This window comes from Haliotis asinina, chromosome 16, assembly GCF_037392515.1.
Source record: "Haliotis asinina isolate JCU_RB_2024 chromosome 16, JCU_Hal_asi_v2, whole genome shotgun sequence".
NCBI lineage: Eukaryota > Metazoa > Mollusca > Gastropoda > Lepetellida > Haliotidae > Haliotis > Haliotis asinina.
Window position 1 is genome coordinate 6,668,018 of NC_090295.1, and position 27,102 is coordinate 6,695,119.

The 27,102-nt window shown below is 41.8% G+C and overlaps 1 protein-coding gene across 1 annotated transcript; it reads right to left on the reverse strand.

Moving 5' to 3' along the window:
• Positions 1 to 4,806: 4,806 nt before the first annotated feature.
• On the reverse strand, positions 4,807 to 24,764 carry LOC137268126 (galactokinase-like). Its single transcript, XM_067802650.1, has 7 exons — positions 24,481 to 24,764; positions 21,284 to 21,473; positions 14,438 to 14,699; positions 12,129 to 12,319; positions 10,682 to 10,832; positions 7,604 to 7,766; positions 4,807 to 6,638 (listed from the first exon to the last, which is right to left on the reverse strand). Exons 1-7 carry the CDS (start codon positions 24,640 to 24,642, stop codon positions 6,567 to 6,569), a joined length of 1,191 nt encoding a protein of 396 aa, XP_067658751.1. The 5' UTR covers positions 24,643 to 24,764; the 3' UTR covers positions 4,807 to 6,566.
• Between the last annotated feature and the right edge of the window lie 2,338 nt (positions 24,765 to 27,102).

Sequence of the window (27,102 nt, forward strand, 5' to 3'; positions counted from 1 at the left end):
GTGAAGCCAATTTTCTGGTGTCCCCTGCCATGATATTGCTGGAATATTGCTGGAAAGCTTGCATGGTTGTTAGGGTGCAGACGTTTGGATAAAGGCATTATACAGAGGAATCGCATTTCTGCAGTCCCTTGCTGTGGTATCACTGAAAAGAAGCCTAATATCTCACCCTGTCAGCCTTTGACTGCAGGGTTGAGTATTTTACCTGACACTTATTTCAAGTATGTTTCTTGGTTTTTGTACCATATCTGCTTCATCCCTTACCACTAGTAGGAATTTATTCACACATCAAGTGAACCTTGATGGTAACTGAAGTACTGTTCCAAGTAGTGGTAAAAGCAAACTGACTCCACGCGTACTGAGTGAGTGGGTTAATATTCCAGCTATGTGGTGGCGGTCTGTCAATAATTGAGTCTGGACCAGACAATCCCGTGATCAACAGCATGAGCATCGATCTGTTCAATTGGGAACCGATGACGTGTCAACCAAGTAACCGAACCTGACCACCCGATCCTGTTAGTCGCGTCTTACGACAACCGTAGTCACCTTTTATGGCAAGTATGGGTTGCTGAAGGCCTGTTCACGTATGGCCTCTCGTGCTCATACATGATATTCGATAAAGAAACATTCTAATATTTGTCTTGAACCAACGCTCAAGTGCCAGTCTCTCATATACAATGTTTCTTCAAGAATCACGATGCGGATAATAAACGTACTCACTTTGTTTTTGAAATATGTGCAGTGTCCGGCATCATAAGAGAAAGGGAGACAACTCGTGCTTGACTGTCACATTTAAGACGAAATTTCCCTGTCAGTTCTGACAATTACTGTACACCTTGAAAATACCACGCTTTTACTACTTTATCACTTATTTAACATTGACGCCAAACTGTGTTCATATGAAAAATACAGGTCCATTTAAAAATGACTGGACCAAGACATCTCTTGCTTCTTGCTCTATTCCTGTGTACATACAGCCTGGTTCCCTTGGACGGTTTCTGTTTTGCTATGATGTTATTGATACAGCTGGTATTGAAGTTTCCACGTCAGAGTGACGGCCGTAGTCACTAGATATATACATGCAGGTCAAACTGACCATTGCATCTTTCAGCAACAAATGTGTTTTAGATCTAATTACTACCGGCAGTTTTAAATATCTATCTGTGATGATCTACCTGTTTTACTGCCCTTCGTTGACAGACTTTTACTATTTACTATTATGTACAATGTTAATGTTTCTCGTCATGATATGGCTGAAATATTGCCCATGTGACGATTATTTTTTACTCACTCAGCACGAATGACAACATACGATATGTAACTAAGGCTGGATTGACACAAAATGGACGTACTCGCATTTTGTCACCGTCAGAGAAAGGGAGAGAACTGGACTATGACAATCAAGAACTCATTTTGAGACCGTCTATAATTTACGTTCGAACAAAAAGTGAGATATTTCGGAGTCAGTGAATGTTTCGAGGTTGTATCACCTGCACTTACTTATGACCATAGTTGTTTGTAAAGTAATCGCACTTGAAAGATGATAGGCGAATGATGTGAAATTTGCATGCGTACGATTTTCATTCGAACAACCCAATCTGGAACAAACTTGAACAGCAGTTTGATGCACAATGATAGTCAAAATTAATGGTCCATAGTGATTTATCGACCTTCTTGAAAACAGTCAAATAAAGACTGGCTCCTAATGCACGTGCTTACCATGCGTTGTGTTTACTGGTGGTGTGGCAAAGAGAAATTGCGGTGCGTTCATAAGATGTCTGTCTTGGAAAGGTTTATTAAAGTTCCCACTTCCCACCCAGATTGAAAGTTCAATTTCCCCTTCCTTTTTTGACGACTATGAAAACTTTCCAACTGAAGATAGTTCACTTGGAGAGCTGATACAAATTTCAATGGGTATTACTTTCAATGGCAGTTCCAGGAAGTTCTTCTCATGAATATCCGTTCCTCCTGAAACAATTCGACCCAGAGGTGTCCTCACATTTGTGAGAACTGCCTATTGTGAGACACACTATTTAATGGTTGAGTGAACAGAGGCGGTGTTTCCACATACCTACAATGAAAATGGGAACAGCCCAGTTTCAGAAGAATACCCACAGGAGGCACGGTTCATTGATGAGTTTATTAACGCAGAAAACAATGTTCATTAAAGATCATATATTGTTTTCAGTAACGAATATCGATAGATACAGAAATAATTAAAGATTATTAAAGATATGGAGAGGCCACGCCGGCATCGGTACTTGCTGAAGACATGCCACATAATGGTGATGGAGACAGCAGTCAAAGGTACCAATGAGTACCATTTTTTATAATGTTATGCACAATTTATATTCTTAAAACGCAGAGTTTAATTTTCCAGTGTTATCAAGTATAAAGCGTATCGTATCATTTGATTTTTGGAACCTTATTTGTTACTATTACCCTTTTACTACAAGCTCTGGTTAACTAAATTCAAAACTTCAAACCACTGTTTGCCCATTGAAACAGGACGTTGTAACGACATTGGCGGATTCTTTTACATCTGTCACTTTTATAGGGAGAGTGGTGTGGTTTCTTTGTTAATTACTCACACCACCGTCTCACAACTGGAAGTCTCACAAATGGGAGTAGACCGACCCGGACTGAATTTCTGCTATATTCCAGCAGCCTGGGTTAAATAATCCAGTGATTGGCATTTGTTAGCAATGATTGACACTAGGATGCAATGGGACGCATCCATATAATTAAGAAAGAGCCACACACGGTGTACAGAGTGCAGCGTCAGCAGTAGGGCGCCAGCGCAGCATACTGAGAGAACCAGTAGACCTGGGAACTGTCCATTGCCACCTGGTTCACGAAGTCTCCTCTGTGGACCGGCATACGTCAGTTCTAAGCGAATTCCCACATGATGTGTGAAATATTATGTCATATTTTGTCACACATTATTTACAATGATTCATAACACCTCACTTCCACCTATTTTCCCAGTGTCCATGGGCCTACAGTTCCCAAAACAGTAGCGCATGGACATTAACCCTCTGGGTGCCAAAACGACACATATGTCGTTCCTCTTCAACCCTCACTTCAAGTCTAATAAACTTCTACACGCATCACGCAAAAACGAATGATACTTTCCTGAATTCTGTAAGATATTCCCTTTTTCTTGATGCCATCCACTATCATCTCAGACAAAGTCCTAGTGCACAGAATAACTCTTCAAAATTGACTTCATCGCAAATGTCGCCATTTTTTGACACAATACGAAATCGAGATTCACACATTTATTTGCTGTATGTTTTGAAATGTAAAAAATCGGGTAATTAATGGGAGTATTGAATTTCAAAAATAGTTTATTAATGATTCCTGATATCAGGTTTTGATGTAATCTTTAATGATGATTCTGACACGTTGCCGATGAACCCAGAATCGTTTGGAATGTCTTCGAAAATACGCTTAAGCGAACGGCGATGTGCGCTTTCCGACATATAGGTTAGTGTTTTTCAAGACTAGTATATGTCTGGCGAAGTTGGTATTGAGACGCCAATTACATCACCTATAAACATATCATATTCAGCTGCGACAAATGCATGATTGAATGCCCCATACATTTTGGAATCAAATTACAAATGCCACGATATCAACGATCCAGACTGAATGAAACGAAGAACATTGGGTGAGAGAAATAAAAACGCCGTGCACAAAGGACTGCGCTTGTATGAAATGTAAACAAAGAAAAAAATCCTTCTGAAGAAACAGTTGTAGACTGGAGACAATAATGAGGAAGACATTCTGAACTGGTTTCAGAACAAAAGCCACGCCCATTCCTCCTAACCACGAGCTCTTTGGTTGACTGGGGCAACTCCCGACTTGACTACCCGTCCAATACACAACCTGTTCCACGTGAACTGTTTTTGATTACTAGCTGTCTCCCCTTCATCATGTAGACTGTCCTACCAACACTGATAAACATTCATAGTTGTACCATGTTCATGCAATATTTCCTCAACTAATTACATAGGTCATTGGTGTGGAAGAGTTAAAGTATATACATATACTGAATTACATCACATACATCTCATAATAAATAAATTAAGAAGTTATTGGTCTATTTAATATTTTAAACAGACTATGTAAACACGGTGATAGGTCCGCCATGTAATATGGATAAACAATATATTTATTTCGTTAATGAAGAAGCCTGGATTTTCGACCAAGCTTAGTGGTCCAATGTACTAGCTGCTCCGGTACATTGTTCAAATAGCTGGATATATAACTGGAATAATTTGACAACAAAAGAATAATACTTGAGACGAAATAGCAGATGAATGATTGAATAAATAAATATGTTATTCATATATGCAGAGGTGATCATTTCTGAAAGTAACCACTTCAGAAATGAATTGGTGTAATGGGTTAAGAAAGACATTATCTGTTGAGTTACTTGATTCGTCGTTACCGTATAGAGCACTTGTAATCGCCATGTGTGCACGCAGAACATCGCCCGGAAATGCCACGACCGTATAGGGTGATTGTAATCTCTACGTGTGCACACAGAACAACGTCTGAAATGTCCTGAGCCAATAGGGTGAGCCTTTGCGTGCCCTGTGAGTCAGCGAGTTTAGTTTTACGCCGCTTTAAACAATATTCGAGCAATATCACGACGGGGAGCATTACAAAAGAGAGCTGGAATCGAACCGGGTCACCATTGTGACGAGCGAATACTTTAACCACTTGGCTACACCACTGCCATGTGATGCCGTATGAAATGTATACACACACTGTAATTCTTGCACATCAATGACAACACACTTGTAACTATGACACATAGTTTATTAACACCATAACCTGTTCAGTAACAAGTCACAAAAATATGCATTAAATGCATCATTATTGGAATAAAACCTTCCCTATATACACGAATAAGCTTTCTGTGTCACAACTGACCAACGCATTACCAACGTGTGTACAGACATGTAAGTGCGAACAAACTAGCTGCCTTCTGTTTCAGAATTCAGATATCATCCTTTATCACCTATATATAAACTTGAGGGTTGAAGAGACACTGTCGGTTATACAAACTCGTTGTAACGGAAACCCTACATGTGCACGTACGAGCAAGGAGATGACAGGGGCTTGGCGTGTCATTTGGGGGCAGACATAAAAATTGCAGTGGTCGTGATTGATCTGCGTTCATGATAAGTATGACAAATCAATAATACTGATTGGCCTCAGTGTAAGTGTTTACTCATACTGTTGAGCATGATTTACTGTTTGAAACTAGATCTACACTTCTACCCCTACTTATTTATCTAAATTACAGTTTTACGCAGTGCTGGAAATAAGGGCTTGTCTACAGACAATGGTTGACTTCAAATATACATGAGCGCCTATAAAAATCCATGACAAATATGTACACATGCATTGAACTATTACGATTATTTCGATTATGTCGTATACAGACGCGGTGGGAGTGTTGATTGATGTATTTCGTTCGAAGCTACAAAAAAGAAACGTAAAACATGTTTGACGGTAAAAGCATGGAAGACATGTACAGTCGCGTAAAAGTGGGCCATCACGATCATGTTTATCATGTAATATCAGTAACTAATAAATATATCCAGGCACATCAATGCATTTCTTATAATAAATTGAAATGACCCGTAAAGGTCCAGGATAGAATAGGCATAATTGCCATAAAAGGCAGTTCTACTTGTCAGAAGAGGCCACTAATGTGACTGGGTAGTCAGGATCGCTGACTTGGTTTGTCACGTCATCGGTTTCCAATGGCGTAGATCGATGCTCATGCTGTTGATCACTGGATTGTCTGGTCCAGACGCGATCACTTACAGACCGCCGCCATATAGCTGGATTATTGCTGAATAAGGCGTAAAAATAAACTCACTTACTCACTTTAAATTTCAAGTGTTTAGGGTTGGTTCAACTTTGACACTTCCAATATTTGAAATACTGTTTCTTTTCCTTATTCCCAACACTGATTTTACATCGGATGCATGTGTTCCGTCACCCCTTCACTCTAACCAGTTCATATAGGAAACAATACACTATGACGTATGAGTTGATTTGACGATGGCCTATTTACGCTGTACGTCAAGCCTTTGTGTTACGCATAGGGAAGACCCCTTATGACACAAATAACCTCTGACGCAACATACCACCAGTAACAAACCATCAAAAGTACAAGAATCTTTTTCACATACTACTTCTGGAAAACTCTGTTAGCTTCTCAACTGCATGTGTTGCTGGGAATATATTCCGACAAATCGGAAGACACCTTAACCTGATAGAGAATAAAACCCCGACAGTATCTCTTCAAATGTTGTCAGTACCATACACTTTCAGTGTCCTCACTATCACAAAAACACTAAAAAGCGTGAGTACATTGTGTTTAAGAGAAAACGTGCACTCCATTTGAGTATTTATCCACAGTAATCACAAATCCGACAAGCTCCCTTTAACCCCATCTCTATATATTAACGATAAGCTATGTTCAGTCTGGCCGACTGGAACATGGTCCTCTAGTGTTATGGCAATAGTCAGCTGACCGATGGTCAAAGCTGGAGTGATCGCGCACCGTCCGATGCTGGACACACATAGAACGTTGCTGTACCCGTGTAACGGTTCTGAAACAAAGGAACGTCACTGTGACTAAAGGGCTTAAGACTATTATTACAGTGGAAGCTGTGTAAACCGGCACTCACTGAGACTGAAGAAAGAATACGGTTTACACAATGTGCCGGATTGCAGAGCTGATGATAAATGTACAAGTCGTGAATGGGACTGAGACTATGTGCCGGTGATGACAAGTTGCCGGATGGGACAGATGCCGGTTTCGACAGCTTCCGCTGTACTAAAGGTATGAGTATGTATCTGGATTAATAGATATATCACTAAATATACTGAGCGGAAAAATAAGAGATCACGTGAAAGGAAGAGAAGAAAGTGATCCTACATTTTTATCCTTCAGTATACTTCGGGTCTGGAAGATCCTGGTTAGATGTGGTCCTCAGCAGTCCTGAGCAATCCCTGTTTGGGGCAACTAACTGACATGGTGCTCAAACTTGCTGATGTGGTTGACACATGCCATCGTATCCCAATTCCGGAGATCGATGCTCACGGTGTCACTAGATTGTCTGGTTCAGACTAGATACTTACAGATGAGCCTCAAGTAGCTGGTATTTGGCTCAGAACGGCGGTAATAACATATAATCTAAATGGTAATAAACAACATTAATACTACATGCATTTTAATGACTACTGCAAAACTTGACAAAATAATCTGTGTCCATGCTTGAAGACAATGGCTAGAAAAGATGACTGTCAGTCTGGCTGATCTTTTACACCTGCAAATGTTTATGGAATCATCCCCTGAATAATACTCTGATCTCATGGACACTTTAAAAGCCGATTACTACCGAGATCGGGCGCTGTGACCTGCCCGAGGAGGTCACGTTGTCCTCAAGCTGAAGATCATGCTGAGTTAACACCCTAGACAGGATTATGAAGAGTCCTCTGTTATGCTAAGCACTGTCTGTTGCTTAAATATTCACTGGTTAATGTAATGGAGATAAGTAATCTGTGTACTCACCTTCATATTTTGTATACACTTGTCGACCGCTTCTCTTTTCAACAAGGTCACTGTGCATCCTCCGAAGCCTCCGCCTGTCATGCGTGAACCGAACACGCCCTCTACCTCCATGGCTGCTTCCACAAGCTGGTCCACCTCTGAACATGACACCTCGTAGTCGTCCCTGTATGGAGAATAGAAATCAGATTTCACTGAGCATCAGTGCAATTAAGTATCTAATCTTCGTAAGTTATTTGAGTAATCGGAGATATCTGAGAAATGAAAGGGAGATCACCTCTGATTACATGATAACATTTATTAATTCAAACCACGTTTTTGCAACAAGATGAAAGAAATAAACATAAAAATAAAAAACAACACCAACAAAACAATTGCAATGATAAATATGCATGTAAAGCCGACAGACTTCTGGAATCCATTTCAGCATCAGGGATGCGAAGTTTTCAACTAACACTGCACAGAAAATCAGACAAAACTATGAAAGATAAAGAAAAAGAAAATCCGTCCTATCTGCCCATTATATTTTCAAAGTGATCAAAGACAAGAAATATATTATGTGGTCCAACCAAGTGCTGCTCCGGGTCACAACAGTGACTGGTGCCGAGGAGATTGACACATGTGGTTATTACCAGGGGCATCCTCCCAAATATACACATATATGTGTGATCACCAGTGCTGCCTGACAGAGTTTTACGTATAACTGTACACCCAGTACTCACAAGTACAGAGAACAGACACGAAAATCATTCTCTGCGTCCAGGGGTACGCGCAATATTCTTCAATGTACCCACAACAAATCATCTGGGGCGGTGAGTTGACCAACTGGATAACGAGTCGGTTTCTCACGATGAGGACCTAGGTTCAATTCTAACCCGGATCATCCCGGGTCCACCATTGGAGATTAGTGTGACCAATTATCTCGTTTGTATTAATACCTGGGCTGTCTTCTACAAAAATCATATTTTCTGAATAAACGGATTGCAAGGTTGTTGTCGTGAACGCTATTGAGGCAAAATTAAGTAGTGTTATTGAACGAGGCATAATTGTTGAAGGTGCGCATGATTCAAGGTGAAGCGATAGTAGCTGAAATCTGTGTGTAAGTCACGGATGTGTACGAGGTATCTGATAAGTAAGGTGGACTGACATAACGACACAAATACAGATTATTAAATCTCGAGTTCGGGGAATTGCCACAAGGGTATACGTGGCACGCACGTGATTTGACCAGCGTGAACTGCAAACAGCCGTAGAGACAGATTACATGCATTGCACCTTGGTTCTGTTAGCTTATGACATACTGCTCACGGATTAAGTCTGATACTCGTTATCATTGTGACCCTTGACAGGTTTGACATTGAGGAACGTGGTCAGTTGATCTGTAAATTTCCAGTTTTCAATAACACATACCGTTACAAAATATTGGTAACATTTTGTCAAATTTTCCCGTGTTAATAGGTTGACAGAATGTTGGACTTTCTCTGACCTGCTATCATCAATGTGACCATTTCCATGTTTTTGGAACATTGGGGCGTGTTCTGTTAAGCAACTCTTGACAGTTCGCTTATATCCCGTGACCAAGTGACGCATGTCAGTCCGCAGAGTGTTGGAAGCACTGCAGCTTAAAGCCTGCACCTGTTGACATACACTTCTATAACACTATACTGGAAGATCCATGCCGAGCTACCACTGTCACCAACCATGCCTTCCGAACACAATAGTCCGAGAGTAATTGTCATCCAGTACATCACTGAGTGACACCCGGCCCAGGCAAGTGACCAAGGAAAGAGTCCAGTATCATCCACGTTTCAATGCGGCGATAAGGTAGTGATTAGAGCTGTCGGTAGTGACAGGGTAGTGATTAGAGCTGTCGGTAGTGATAGGGTAGTGATTAGAGCTGTCGGTAGTGATAGGGTAGTGATTAGAGCTGTCGGTAGTGATTAGAGCGGTCGGTAGTGATAGGGTAGTGATTAGAGCTGTCGGTGGTGATAGGGTAGTGATTAGAGCTGTCGGTAGTGATAGGGTAGTGATTAGAGCTGTCGGTAGTGACAGGGTAGTGATTAGAGCTGTCGGTAGTGATTAGAGCTATCGGTAGTGATAGGGTAGTGATTAGAGCTGTCGGTAGTGATAGGGTAGTGATTAGAGCTGTCAGTAGTGACAGGGTAGTGATTAGAGCTGTCGGTAGTGACAGGGTAGTGATTAGAGCTGTCAGTAGTGATAGGGTACTGATTAGAGCTGTCGGTAGTGACGCTGAAGACCTGAGTTCGATTTCCACATGGGTACAATGTGTGACGTCATTTATGGTATCGCTGACGTTACTGGAGTATTGCTACATGCAGCGTAAAACCATACTCAGCCACACGTCTGTGCACTCGTTGCTTGCGTTATACGGAATTTCTTAACATTGGCGGTCTCGGACTCTGATCTCTGGCATAACAACTATTAACACTATCCAGAGACCAATAAAGATGTGGGTTGGAACTTATCTTCAGAAACACATGCTTGTCGAAAGAGGTGAATGTCGGGATCGGATGGTCAGGCTTGCTGACTTGTTTGACATATGCCATAGTATCCCATTTGCGTAGATAGATGTTTATGATCACTGGATTGCCTGGTCTAGACTCGAATATTTACATTCCACCGCCATACAGCTTGAATACTGTTGAATGCGACGTAAAACTGAACACAGTCACTTTCACTCACTATTACTGGTCATTTACAGGCATGACGTACCTTACTGAGTTGTGGCTAGCATGACGTACCTTACTGAGTTGTGGCTAGCATGACGTACCTTACTGAGTTGTGGCTGGCATGACGTACCTTACTGAGTTGTGGCTGGCATGACGCACCTTAATGAGTTGTGGCTAGCATGACGCACCTTAATGAGTTGTGGCTAGCATGACGTACCTTAATGAGTTGTGGCTGGCATGACGTACCTTAATGAGTTGTGGCTGGCATGACGTACCTTAATGAGTTGTGGCTGACATGACGAACCTTAATGAGTTGTGGCTGGCATGCCGTACCTTAATGAGTTGTGGCTGGCATGACGTACCTTAATGAGTTGTGGCTGGCATGACGTACCTTAATGAGTTGTGGCTGGCTACCATAAGCTGACCAAACTTCTTATAGTCTCCATTCTCCAACACGCCAGCCGCTTCTTCCGTTCTTTGAATTTCTGTGATCACGTGACGTATTCTCCGAAACGTCTCCGAATCAATATGATCCTTGAAATCTGCAGATAAACATATGGGAGAGTGCAGCTGTGCATCTTGTAAGCAGGTGCATCACGTGTCAGGATGGATCCAGTACTACACAAGGTTTGTTAGTCTTGGAGACATATTGTGCAAATAATTCCCTTCTCATAACTGTCTATATACACCCCCAACATCGACATATGAATCAATAGGTAACTGAACTAGACAGATGGAGATAAATAAAGGCAGTCAAACTGAAGTCTAGAATGATTGAGAAAGTCCAGACTGCACAGATCCACCCCCAACCGAGAATTGTTCTGGTCTCCTTTAGGAGTCCACCTTTTCTTGTTTACATGATTAATCAACGTCTCCTTCCTTGGTACAGTAATATGTATCAAATTTAGGTGGTTTATGTGAAGATTAAGGCAGTGGTGCTATCTCCCTGTAATTTGATGGAAAGTTCTAGAACAATTACAGAATGGTCCAGAAGATAGATAGACTATATAAGTACGACATGCATGCATGCATCGATCCATCCATCCATCCATCCACACACACACACACACACACACACACACACACACAGAGAGAGAGAGAGAGAGAGAGAGAGAGAGAGAGAGAGAGAGAGATACATCAATTCTCTTCATCAATGTAACTGCTTTCATATTGCCCCTATTTCTGTACTGCCTGTCACTGCTATCTGTAGGATTGGCAGTATTTAATGGAGATAGGTCTGGTTAACTAGAGTTCACAGTATCAGTGCTTCAAAACAATCTATTCATGGTTTTGCCCAGACGGAATGCGTGATTACTCAGTATGTGTGATGATTACTGATCACTTGTAGCATCAGTAACAATATAGCTACAGTATTCACATTTAATTAAGGATCTGGCCCAAAGTGATCTTCTCTTGAATCAAGTGGTTCTATATATGTACATTCACTCCGTTCAATACTGATGGACAATATCCTGTTTCCCACTGGACAAGGAATGAATACATGTCAAACCCTTATCAAATCGATTTGTATTGTACTGATTGTGAAATGGATCCGTCTGCGTCGACATGTTTAGAGGAGTATTCCAATTACTTGGGATGCCCTACAAGACATTGAAGATTGATGATTGCACGTAGATACAGTCCTTCCAAGCCCTTCAGCAGCTGGTAGGCTTACATCGCGCTGCAGGACCTATTGTGGCTTCACACAGCGGGTAACAGACCCCTCCAGCATCTTTAATCCCAGCGATGACGTAGTTTCGCATCTCAGGTTGTATTGACGTACCGCACGGAGATAGCTACACCGGTACCTGAGTTACTGTCACGTGACTACCACCTACCTGCCAACTGGTCCGGTGTTAAGTCGGCGGCTTCTCGGAGACTTTTCTTGCCCATGGTTTTCGACGCTGATTCACACTGTCGCCTCCGCGTGGGATACTCCGATCCATTGAGTTCGTGTTTGACGTTCGAGTTGGTTACCAAGACAACCACGTCGGGGTCAGTCATGGGCACTAGGCGGCCTTCAAAGGACCTGAAAAACAAAGCAGGGTTACCGCGGTAACGGAATAATGGCTTAATTTTATAACTCAACCCATTTGGATTGACGAAGAACTGATTTAAGTACAAGTATACAATTTTTAAGAAGATAGCACACAGCTGTGCAGACACCTACCCGTGAGAGAATGTATATATGGCTAAATCAAAAAAGTGAAATGTTTCTCGGGCATCAGCGCGTCACTTTTGTGCGCATAACAATTGTTTTTTGTTGCCAATTAAGAAAAATGACATGGACGCATCCATTTGTCCATTATAAGGATGAGTGTCTGTAAGAACGAGTGTGACTGAATCTACTACTCATTAAGATGTGCTGAACTTCCCAAGCTGTATTTCTAAGAGAAAAAAATGTGAACCTCGCGCGTCACTTTTTTTCCATCAAAAATTTTTTTAAAAAGCCCTACCGCCCTCGTCACTTTTGAAAAAAAAATGTACCCGAGAAACATTTAATTCTTTATTTTTTATTCTGCCTAGGCCGTTGTTGGCATACTCGAGGCGAGGTTGGAAACCAGAGCCTTTAATCAAACTTCACAGGACCATAACTGGCATTCACTGTGCTTTACCTCTAAAGCTACACCACCGTTATGACCACTCATTGTGTGCAAGAGTAGGATGAGCTGATATACGTCCTACTTATAGTCAGTCTGTCTCAAAAGCAGACCGATGACTGGCTCGAAAACTAATAAACATAACATACTCAATGAAACGCTGGTCATAATCACAACATCATACCAACCCTGCGAGGTTTTTGCAAAATATTTCCCATAAAATAGAACATGTTGTTTAACAAACTATAAGCAACATACTGGCACAGTTCACTATTTCTTATCGCTGTCTCACCCGGTTGCTTAGTTCTTGCAAGATGTTACATACCTCAGCATCCATTGCGTTTAACATTTCAATTTGTTGGTACAAATTAAATGGCTGTCATATTTAACATGAATAATTACATTCAGTTCACCACCCCGACCCGACATTGTTTGACGTTGATACTGCATATACCAGTACTTGAGAAAGACTGTAATGCCTATTCATTATGTTTTCATTCAAGTTATCGTATCAGACTACCATTATTACAATGAATGTGTTACTTAATATGAACATTCCCCAAAACACACGTGCTAATGTTATGAAAACACACACAGACGTTGATTCAATAGGACAAACATTTGTATTCATAGTCACGTAACGACAGCCAGTGACGGTAAATTTCCATCTTATTGGGGGAGAGTGACAACTACCTACGGGACTTCCTCACTATGTGGAGTGACAGTTGCATGACATTCTAACCAAGGCGAGTGAAGGCAAGATGTCTGATATTCGGACGAGTGACAGTAACGTGGAATACCTAAGCCCACTGGCATCTGTCCATCATTTGATTGGTGGGATTTTTGTCTAACGCCCCACTCAGCAATATCCTAGCTATGTAGCATTCGTCTATATATAATTTAGTGTGGACCAGACAATCCAGAGATCAACATCATGAGCATCGATCTACGCAATTGAGACATAGGTCTGTCCACCCGATCCTGTTTGTCGCCTCTTGCGATAAACATCAGCTACCGAAGACCAATTCTAGTCCGGTGCTTTTACGGATCAACAGGTATACAGTATTGTTTAAGATGTGGCTTGGTAGCAGGGGCATGTTTTTACCTAAATAGCTGTGCCATAGGTCTGTGTTCTTTAACAAACTAAATGGAAACATGCAAACTTTATGATGTTAGATGTATAAATGCACAATATTCTCCCTCCCTGTGACTTCTGACATAAATTCAATATTCCATTATACTGAACAGGAAAAGAATCAGATGTTTTGTCGCGTTTTTAATTGGAAGACATTAACATGAACTGTAAAAAGCATTTCTTTGGCTGTAAAGTATGCACAACACTGGCAAATCAAAATTGCTTGTTCACCACGCAGAAAATGGGTACCCGATGGAATAAGTCATGTAGTAACCACTAACCTTCTGGCGCCTAACAGGCAGCTTGGGTTAATCGGGGCAATAATCATCAGATTGTTTGGGCGGTTCGAGCATGCATTGTGCATGGAGTAATGTGCGTGATAAATGGACTATCATTATCACTATCACTATACCTGCAGTCAATGAGGAGAGCATGTGAAGCCTTGCCCATTGTTGATATGTACTGATCCATGATGCCACATGGAACGTTGGCGAAGTCGTGCTCGGCCTTCTGGCACGCCAACACCTTCTGCATGGTCTTCACGTTCTGACCATCGTCTGGACACAGCTGTTGCAGGAAGGTGAATGTCGCCACCTCCAACGCCGCAGAACTGGACACACCGCCCCCTACGGGCACCGTCGACACAATCACCGCGTCAAAAGCTGGTACTGTACCTGAAAATAGCAACACGGTCTTGTTGTTGGGATACATTGATTTCTGTGGCTGGTTGAGAGGGAAGGTCGGCGAAGGACTGAGTTTAGTTCTACGCCGCACTCAGTAATATTCCAGCTATATGAAGGCAGTTTGTAAATAATCGAGTCTGGACCAGACAATCCAGTGATCAACAGCATGAGCATTGATCTGCGAAACTGGGAACCAATGACATGTGACAGTCAAGTCAGCGAGCCTTACCACCCGATCCCGTCAATCGCTTCTTTCGACAAACAGTCACCTTTTATGACAAGCATGGGTTGATGAAGGCCTATTCTACCCCGGACCTTCACAGAGCAGGTCGGCGAAGGAAACACTTTGTGTGTAATGAATAAATGGGCAAGTAATAATACTAACTGCTTCAGTGGGTGAGAAACTGAGTTGTGTTTCACACCGCTTTTAGCAATATTCCAGCAATATCACGGCGGGGGACACCAGAAAAAAGCTTCACACATTGTACCCATGCAGGGAATAGAACCAGGGTCTTCGGCGTGACGAGCAAACGCTTTAACCACTATGCTACCATACCGTCTGTTTCATGGTGACACGCGGTTCTGCCGTGGGATGACGATTGTCTTTGGTACGCTGCATGTGACTAAAGCAATGACACGCACAACACTGTCATCAAGATACAAAGAAAAAGGCCTTATACTCGCAACAAGGTGAAGACGACCTTATACACAGAACCTATTTCCATTTTGTCACCACACGTAAATATGACCATCTTGTCTACATATTGTCTTATTTCCCGCGAGACTGTAAACACGTGCCTACTTTCAAGGTGCGGATAATATGTTATCGTCATGATACGGTAAAGATGATGTTATTCTCAAGATATAGTATATATGAATTATTCACACGATAAGGTAAATATGCATTCTTGCGGTATACAGGAACGTGCTCTCACGATATAGATACGAGCATAAAGGATTTGCCTTGTGATGAACGCGTCCGCGTCCGGGGTTCGATTCCTTAAAAGGGTACACTGTCTAAAGCCAATATTTCTGGTGTCCCCAGCCGTGATATTGTTGAAATATAGTTAACACGGCGTAAAATTATACTCACCTAAGATAGGTACACAGATACTTATTCTCAATTCACGGTAAATATGTCTTTATGCTGAAAATACGGTAAAGAGGAATATATTCTTACGATACGATAAATATGCCTCTATGCTCATGATACGGTAAACTTTCTCAGTCTTATTCCCAACGGTAGATATGAGATATTCACCTCATAACGTTTAACTTTTGATAATTTCTCTCCAAATACATCTTGCGATACAAGTATCTGCCGGGTGCAGTTATCTAGCAAACAGTTGCAGCAAACCAGAGGAAGAAAGGCATCTCCCTTACACGAGTGTGGTAATCTGTTTCTTGCACACCGCCATAACCTACCATTTAGAACCTAATCAATCCACATTTGGTCTTTACTCTTGATAACATGCTTGTGTGAATACATAACATAAAGGCCACTTGTGACGTCAACGTGATTACTACTTCATAATACATACCAAGCTAAATTTTCGCCAAACACTCTCCAAACAACCTGATGATAATCTACAATGTTTGAACACAGACGTCGGTTACAAACAGTCGTGAATCCATTTCGGCATAATTTGACCATTCACGGACCGACACTATTCTCAATTGGACACTACTCACCTTACGGTCTGCCTTTAATCTTTGACACAAATACCTCTAACAGCTGCAGAACTATACTCCCCTCATTCTCAGCTCTGATGCTACTAAACCGAGTTCTGGGGGCTCATGATTATTACGTTTCCCAGCAGAAATAATTCTTGTAACAATATAAAGAGCTTCAGATGAGATTTAGCTCATGTGGGTACTGTCCTCAAAGTCTTTTTTTGGAATGGGTATTATGAATGTTGCTTGGGTATTTCATTTTCCGCTACCCACTGCTTTCAAATATGTGGGTATTTCAGGTAAGTATATACATCACTGAGTACTATCAGGTATGTACTGCCTTATGCCATTTCTTACCCAAACCAACTTAAAAATAATGGAAATGATTTACTCACTACTCATCCTATACTAACTCTACAACTTGATCGCAATCGATGTCTTTTTCGTTACGTATATTAATAAATTTATTCCCTACGCATATTTTAATTTTTTTGTGTGTATCTAGCATTTTAAACGAGTAATTGGTACGCAACAATTATATTTCAATGCGTAATAGGAAATATTACGCGTATTTTACCAGGCAGTTGATTTATGGATGCCTTTATAAGACACGGGCTATTATAAGTTGTAGGATATATAAACCCATGGGCCCCGAGGGACCAGTAACAGCGTATTTACCTTACCGAATACCTCAATGTTAATTTTGAAGCACGAGTATCGGATCGTAAATTTCAGCGAACCTGTGTGATTCGAATCTTGCATCTTGCTGTTTTTTCAGCAGGTATATAGTGAAGTCACTGCGGTGTAATTTCTATTCTCAGTATTCACACGGACTAAAGTTGAACGTTTTGTCAAAATTTGTTTCATTGGAATGCAAGGCAAATGTTTTAGATTTTGCAGACGACACAAGACAAAAAAAACCAAACGATTTAGAGTTATCCCCCTTCCATCGACTTGAATTCGCAAAATATCGGTAATTTCCGTACATCATACCTGATTCAATGTTATTCGAGATAAAGAAATACAACCACTAAGTACCGAATGAGTTGCCACTGGCAACAGGGCGCACCCCAATGTACCTCGCTTGTATGCAGGTACACTAAAAATAATAGAAGAGCGCTCAGCCAGCCAGAAAGCGACATTTATGTGTGAGGTAAGATAAATATTATGTGCACTAAGTGCCATTCACCCAAGCATCAAGGATATCGCGACACAATAAAACGCACGTACCAATATGGTGTCTTCGCACTTCACCTAATTTTTACCCGTTAGGTACGGAACAATGAGTGAGGTGGGTGTGGCAGGCTCAATGTATCGTGATCAGATACTCCTACAATATCCATACCACTTTAGGGTATCCGAGTATCATGATACGCATGTACTGACGGGATACCGATAATCGTTGACTCGATCCACCTTGAGATTTCAAACCGGCTCCACAGAGACGCCAAAAGACAACTTTTAACTTTGAAGTAAAGATTAATTGTACAAAAACACAACACAACCCTTTCCCATAACAGCGCCACTCAGTATATGGTCGTGGTCATTTGTGTGTTGTGGTGAAACGTATTAAGCCCTCATTACAGACTTCATAATATATCAATCTACAAATATAGGGATCAGTGCACTCGACATTATACAAAAGCATACCGGTGTGTCTCGCGTGTGTAGTTAGTCACCTTAATGAGGCATAGCCACTGTGATATCTGTCTTCAACAGTCGTAGCCATGGTACCAGTTTCAAATAGAAGGAGACAGTATATACCTGGGTCAGTTCACAAGGACGTATATCTCAGTGTTATAGCATAACCAGGTATGTCACATTGTCAATACACGACCAAGTGTGTCACAGTGTCTCAACACGACCAGGTGTGTCATATTGTCAATGCACGACCAGGTATGTCACATTGTCTCTACACGACCAGGTGTGTCACAGTGTCAATACACGACCAAGTGTGTCATATTGTCAATACACGACCAGGTGTTTCATATTGTCAATACACGGCCAGGTGTGTCATATTGTCAATGCACGACCAGGTATGTCACATTGTCATTACAAGACCAGGTGTGTCACAGTGTCTCTACACGACCAGGTGTGTCATATTGTCAATACACGACCAGGTGTGTCATATTGTCAATACACGACCAGGTGTGACATTGTCAATACACGGCCAGGTATGTCACATTGTCAATACACGACCAGGTGTGACATTGTCAATACACGGCCAGGTATGTCACATTGTCACTAAATGACCAGGTGTGTCTCTACTCGACAAGGTATGTCATAGTGTCACTACACGACCAGGTATGTCACAGAAGCACTATACAGCAAGGTGTGTTACAGTGTCACTAAATGACCAGGGGTTTGACGTATGTCAAACAGTGTCACCACACGACCAGGTATGACAAACTGTGTAACTACATGACCAGGTGTGTCAAAATGTGTCACTACAGGAACAGGTATGTCACAGTAGCGTCACACGGCCTGGGGTGTCACAGTGTCGCTACACGACCAGCTCTGTCACAGTGTCTCTACACGACCAGGTGTGTCACGGTGTCTCTAGACGACCAGGTATGTCACATTGTCAATACACAACCAGATGTGTCACAGTGTCACTAAATGATCAGTGGTGTGTCTACTCGACCAGGTATGTCATAGTGTCTCTTCACGACCAGGTATGTCACAGTAGCACCACACGGCAAGGTGTGTCACAGTGTCACTATATGACTAGGGGTGTCACTGCACGACCGCGTATGTCAGACAGTGTAACCACACGACCAGGTGTGTCACAGTGGCACTACACGACCAGGTGTGTCACATTGTCAATACACGACCAGGTGTGCCACATTGTCACTATACGACCAGGTGGGTGACTACGCGACCAGGGGTCTCACACAGTGGCTCCACTGAGCGACAAGGTGCAGCGTGAGTGACGATATGAGCCTTGCGGTGTACTTGCCGTCCGTCCATGCGATCGTTACTCAAACACAAAGGGGCTGTCGTGACCGGTTCTGTTTAATCACGTCCAACACGTAAAGTAACTCAATACCTATACAACATGACCCCGCCGGGATATAGCCAGCTCTACACCAAGTATGTTCAACCACAATGTCAGCACAAAATAATGAATGAATGTGCACACTTTACATCGTCGTCGTGTGAAGTTATTTGAAACGACAAAACTGTTAAGATTTTGCTTTCCTATGCCTATTTATACAAATAAACATAAATTGATATCTTAAGCACCCGGTATAACCTGAGGCGCTCACTTCATATAACGTGTATAAATCTTGCTTGTCATGCTGACGAATTCTGGCACTGACTTTCTCATTGAAGTATAGTCTTAAGATACACGTGGTTCATTCACAGCCACTTGAGGCATGCATGATGATTTACGGTCGTTCATAATATTCCTAGCAGACATATGTTCAAGAGCTGAGACATTCCCGGACTGAGGGCAGTCTGGACGAAAAGTACCCAGACCAAGTTTACTTAGACTGGAACTGAGGGACAGTGCTCTGCGTAGTGTTCTCACAACTGTCAATGTGATTTAATATACCTTAACGTTAGAACGTCGAGACTGGATTGGTTTACGTGATAATTCATTATAATATACCACGAATTCCGAATAGGAGGGAAATTAATTATGCTGACAAAGAACATCAATTCCAGAACATAGAAAAGGGCCATATATAGATTTCCTATCATGAAAGAAAAAACGCTTTTGAAGTCAACGAAGTAACGTGACATTACGCACGTCAACTTCAGCCCAATCGAACGTCTGTCCGTTTCTGTCAGTTAGCAATTCATTCCATTTTGCAAGCTTACCACTAACCAATGCCGTGCCGTGAGAAAAAAAGTAATATATACCCATACAGACGAAACATTTCCTAATAAATTGTCTCGTTCCGTTAATTTCTCTTCACCATCTGTTTCCTCGTTGGTTTCATCATCTGCATTGTATTAATCTTGTAAATTCAACATCCCCTACTTTTTGTGAACGATACATGATGTAGGAAAGACAAAGATGCCATCCCCAAAGTGTTGCAAATAGCTTAAACGTTCAAATGAGTAGTCTGGCCATATAATTAGTAGTTAACTAAATAAACAAAATCATGACGGATTCTGAGAAAAAAATTATATTATGATAAAATGAATTATTTCCGCAGGAATTAAATGTGTCAAACCGCAAAGGTACTGAAATCAGCTTTGCTAAAATTACGTTTGTTACCTGCAATCATTCCAGTTCAAATAAGTCATTAAATATGATGAATGGAAGGTACGTGAAGTCCGAAAATGTATTTCATCGTTGAAAATATGTTTTTGTCTACATATCCGAATTCTAGTGCATTGTATTCATATTTTGTAGCATTCTAGTGGATTCGTATTGGCGTAGTTTGAAGTTAAAATTCGTAGCGACTATGATAAAAGCTTAGAGGTTGGCATCTCTGCTAAAAGTGAATGTTTTATACTCTCGCATCGATCCAGTCGCTGGTTTGTGGCATAACGTCTAACACACAAAACCATAAACATCCCTCGTAGTAATGTATATATTTGGCGGGCATTGTGGCATAAAGTGTCACAGCTATGCCTCAGTAATCGTTGTACATGATTGACATTTACCGCTGCAACATCGTCCATACGTCTCCCACATACACAACAGAGGCCCTCGTGTCATTGCGAGGATTAAAGATTTTTTTTAAATGTAAAACTTTTGAGATGGCCCCCGAATTGAAACGCTTCACAGTACAGTATTGTTTTATATTAAAATAAACCCCTTTAATCCTTGCAGTGACATGAGAGCCTGTGTTGTGTATGTGGTACACATATTTTGTATGTTTTAATTTACATATGTAGATGTCACTAAGTAGCATCATGTTAAGCTATTGAAATAACGGTACCTGGGAAGTTGGCAATGACACCTTTGAAATAGTTCGCCCATTTGGGAGTTCCAGGTGACAGGGGGGTTGCCTCAGAATGGGGAGGGAATTCTATGAAATGGGGTGCGTCAACGCCCTCAGCCTTCGTCAATACTCGGCATTTACCAGCGTCGTTCTTGCTTCCGACTACCACTGTCACCATTGGCAACGCCTGCAATAAGGAATGGTTTGGCATAGAAACAAAGACGTGGGTTTGACGGCCAACTGTTCACTTCCAGTCCGAGTGGTCACATACGGTTGACTCGAATTAAACAAATGGTATGCAGACATGGTTCAGTGAGTGAATGAGTAAAGTTTTACGTCGCACTCAGCAACAATCCAGCTATGTGGCGGCGATCTGTAAATAAACGAATCTGGACCAGACAATGCAGTGACAAACGACATCAGCATCGATCTGCGTGTGTGCGTGTGTGCGTGCGTGTGTGCACACACATAACAAATACTACATGTCACATTAACACATTGCTACGGCGCGGTCAGGAATTACGCATATACCTTCTGTAGTATTGTAACCAAGTTATCAAAGCCTGGCAATCATATGCGAGGAGACATTGACGAAACCATCCCTCGTTTCCTTCCTCGCTTGTACTCTGTGTGATGTGTACACAGTTGTCACTGTGACCTACGTAGCAACACGCTCACATGTGATCAGAGTCATGCAAACATTTTACAATGACATGGGGTAAAATACTAGGAACAGGATAAATCAAGGGTAATAACAGTTTGAGAGAATGCACGTAAGACAAAACACATTTGTTATTCTATCAGGGATAATCTACAACAGTATACGTCTTAACAGTCTACCTGCTTGTATGCTAGCAAAGCTGGCATATTGTTCACGGAAAAGTTTGATAAAAACACTCCCTCGCTCAATACAGCATGAGTAACGATGGCTCAAGACTGCAGATAATGTCAGCTATATATACATGGAGGCTGTCTGGGTGATGTGAGACACGTACATTCGTCACACACACGGCCATCATGACATACCTGTCGATACAGGCAAGGCGGATGGCACATACACGCGGCCGAAACTTTCAACTGAAGGCTCGAGTTTAGCTTTGAGCTGCTCTCAGTAATATTAATATTCCATCTATATGGCGGCGGCCTGTAAATAATTGAGTCTGGACGAGACAATCCGGTGATCGACAGCGTGATCATCGGTCTTCTCAGTCGGGTTAAGATGACCTGTGTCAACCAGGGCCTAGATTTCCGATGCTCTCTTAGCTCTAAGACAGTCGTAAGTGCCATTCATTAATATTAACTTACGACTATCTTCGACTAAGAGAGCTTCGAAAATCTAGGCCCAGGTCAGTGAGCCTAAGCACCCGTTCTTACCACAAGCATAGGTTGCTGAATATCAAGTAGTGCATACATCGGTGAATGAAATAACCACCATTTTTCCCCACTATAGAACCAATAATGACAGTACCAATAGCAACACCCGCTTCAGTTCCTTAAAAGTCTGTAGTTTGTCACTGTTCTTATTACTAGTCCCTGCTTCATGCATTCTACTCAACAGAATTCTCAAAAGTGTTTTTATAAGAGTCCAATTTGATGCTAAATTAATTTGAAAAGATTTCGAATAAATGTATGCAAGCTATTTATTTTATTATACATTTTCAACATGCGTATCAGACAGATTATATTAGATTAGAGCACCCCACCACCCCACCCCACGGGTGGGTCTTGTCTGTCTCACAATCCATGAACTACATTACATTCCCTACTGCATAGCTCTCGCTTCAAAGTGAAATTCCAGATTTCCTCATGTTCTGAATTTTCCAATGGGGCTCATGTACAACTTAAATGTTACTGTCAACAGTATATTTGAGATTACACTTTCTCAGAAAAGTACAGAGTCTATTAATTTTCATGGGTTACTCCCATCCGTGATTCGAACCCACACCGTCAGGGTCAATCGCTAGCACACAAAGTCAGCCGCCTCGATCACTCGGTCAGGCACTGCGACAAGTGCTCAGTCAGAACAGCTCTCTTGACTGCATGGTAAAGCAAAATATATACGACTCGATTTATTGAAACTGTATGAACTCGCCGTTATTAAATGTCAACTCAGATTCATACCGATGATTTTGCTCTCAGATTGATCATCAAACACTGTCCTCGATCCATCCTCGTTAATCCAGTGTTAATATCCTTATCGCAAGATAAGGGATGAATATATCAGTTTAATATTTTTCCCTGGATACCTTGTGGTAAAGTTCAGTCTTTAATGTAAACACAGCCGGGTTCTTCTTGTAACGATTCAAACAAGGTGTGGGGGAATGAGATCGACGCAAGTCCAATAAATCATGCGTACAGACTGCCGGGTCGAGTTGTTGTTGGCGTGTCAAAAACAGAGGCGATCAGCCAATCATCGTTTAAGGTGTGTAAATATTAGCCAATCAAAGGCGAGTTGTGTCTGCAGCATTGCATCACCAGTATGCGCGAGCGATCGCCGAGTTGATTCAGTCTATAATGATGACTGGCGTTTCATGAATAAATACCGACCCACGACGAATTTGTTTTCCACACATCTGTAACTAACCGGTCCGAGTGTATGACAGCCATATGGGTGGGGAATTTATAAGCCGCTTGTGAACGTCAGCAGGCAAAACATCCGGAAGGACCTCGTACATATATGACCCATTGTTGTGTATATCGCTGTGTCATTCATCTTTTTATTCTAATGACCAACACAAAAATCTGCAAATGTACACTGGCATCAACAGTTTCGCCTGTTGGAGGGTTACCACGATAAAGTCAAGCATGAAATTCATGTCTCAGATATTTCCCTACGCATGCATTTGAGTTATATTCATTCACAAAATGTGTGAAACGTGCCTTTCAGTTTACCATCACTAAAAATTAGCAGAGACATATATCGACCAAACTATCAAAAATGGACACATAAGCGAACCCTACCACGCTTGGTCAGTGAAGCAGAACCAGAAGCGAAGCGTGGCTATAACTGTAGTATGCCTGGCGAATTCTTGACATAAATATCCAGCTGAACACGATACGCTCACGGAAATAGGCCTAACCTTATAGTCTCAACATGAATGACGAATTTAGAAACGAGCGCTATTGTTTTCACAGCTGTTACTGACATTTCTCAAATATAAAAGTTAAGAACACGATTGCACATGTTCACTTACCATGGGGAATACGAACCCCTCATTGTAATCCGTGTGTTCGCCGATCAGATTCACGCGACCAGGCGCGCATGCCGCTAAGTTCGGATCCTTGCCAAATTTATCTCTGAAATATGCAGCCGCTTGCTTTAGAGTACTTTCCACGGATGGGGTTTCACTTGCCATGTCCGTTGAATGTCTGTAGAGATAGAAATCTGATGACAGTAGAATGTGGTTACGTGTCCCTGCTCTCAGCGACTCGCTCGATATAGCCGTATGTGCACTGCGTCGGCTTCCGGCTATGTGCGCAACACGGGTTACACAGGTCAAAGGGGTTCAAGGTCACCAGTCGTGCTTGACGTCAATTTGTAAAGAACACGTATTTTACAGAAAGCATACCTTCTTAAGTTCAGTGACATTTACTTGCCACATATTAATTATAAACATATAAATGCAACAAAATCACATATTAATATCGATCACCACGATGAACATCAGTGTTGGTAGTGTACATTCCATAACTTATTGATTATTTCAATCAATGGTACTTGGCCACTGTACTCGTTTAGTGTGATACACTGCTGTTTCACTAAAACGGCAGCTGATATACATGACAATTCTCTTCGATTCGGTATCACACTTAGCCGTGTCAGACTCATCGATCTACTAAAATTAATAAAATATATCAAACCAGTACCACATTTGTTTTCATATTAAAACACCTAGCTGATCCGGTACAGAGTGAATCTAGTTTTATGGCGCATTTAGCAATATTCCAGCAACATCACGACGGGGGACACCTGAAATGGGCTTCACACATTGTACCCACGTGAGAAACGTGAAGGTCCGGGGTAGAATACGCCTTCAGCAACCCATGCTTGCCATAAAAGACGACTATGCATGTCGTAAGAGGCGACTAACGGGATCGAGTGGTCAGACTCGCTAACTTTGTTGGCACATGTCATCGGTTCCCAGTTGCGCTGATCGATGCTCATGTTGTTGATCACAGGATTGTCTGGTTTAAACTCGATTATTTACAGACCACCGCCATATAGCTGGAATGTTGCTGAGTGTGGCGTAAAACTAAACTCACCCGCTCACTGTACCCACGTGATGAATCAAACCCGGGTCTTCGGCGTGACCCGTGCGAATGCTTTCACGAATCACGGTTATCCCACAAACCAAAGAACAACAGCACAAAGCTAAGCCAATACTGATTATTCTATGATGGAAACTGATATGATGCAACTTCAAACTGCAAACATTCACGGTTATTTATGAACATCTGTCCCAGTTTAATAATGAGTTCTGTGAGAAGAGATTTATGCATCTGTCTAAGAGGATGAAACAGATATGATTATGACTGGTTTCAGTATCCTTGCCAAACACATCGGTTATTATTGTATAGAAGTAACAGCGGTCAGTGGATAATTTGTATCAAACAAATAAATATCGAGTGTAATTTTGTTACATTTTCCGGTTATTCAGAGTCTATTTAATTAGATACATTGCCGCTGGGCAACACCCACGTCTTCGTCATTAAGTACAGTGCAGTACAATCGCAGAGCAAACTTGAACTGAAACGAAGTTTGCTATTTACAGCATTGATGAATCGTGGAAGCTAAGATCTAACTCATCACTCAGCACTCATTCAATCTGCAGCCTCTCGTACAAAACCCGTTTTTAGAATTCGCCATAACGTTTACGCCTAACCCTGTATTTAAACACATATCTCTAAAACTAGATATTCTCGAAAGAGAGTATTCAACTTGAAACTGTGCAGTGGAACAGCAGCTCTCCTCGGCTTGTGCCGTTACATGTAAGTTTCAAGTGATTTAACCCTTCAGGGATTATCTGGTCAAGGATTGCCGTGTAACAGCACATGAATTGCGTCCCGCGGCCGCATCAAGTAACGGTTAGTCTTCGCAGGCAAGAATGAAATAAGTATCTCCATAGAACAGGTTTTTCAAGCATATGTTTGTCTGGTAATGTATCTGTTGAACTAGACATAATAGTTTCTTCGATTTACCTGTTTGTTGGAGAGGTCCACGACGTGTGTACAGTTAGCCTAAGACACTTCGTGTGAAATAAAATCAGATAATGTTAAGTTCAATGACGTGTCGTGTTTACGGTGTTTACATTCCTGATGTACGGAGGACAAGGATACACCGGGCACTCTGTTTGATATTCTGTTTTTAGGAAGGTCATAAATGCACGGGGCACTCTCTGTTCAGGGAGATCAAAGACACACTGGACACTGTTTGTTTGAGACTCTGTTTAGGGAGGTAAAAGATACATGGACACTACACTGGGCACTCTCTGCTTGTGACTCTGTTTTGGGAGGTCAAAGATACAGCGGACGCTTTGTTTGGGACTGTTCAGGGAGGTCAAAGATACACTGGGCACTCTGTTTGAGACTCTATTGAGGGGGGCAAAAGATACTTGGAACACTCTGTTAGGGACTCTGTCCAGGGAGGTCAAAGATACACTGTACGCTCTGTTTAGGGAGGTCAAAGATACACTGGAGGCGCTGTTTGGGACTGTTCAGGGAGGTCAAAGATACATTGGACACTCTGTTTGAGACTGTTTGTGGAGGCCAAAGATACATGGATTACACTGCACACTCTGGTACTCTGTTTTGGGAGG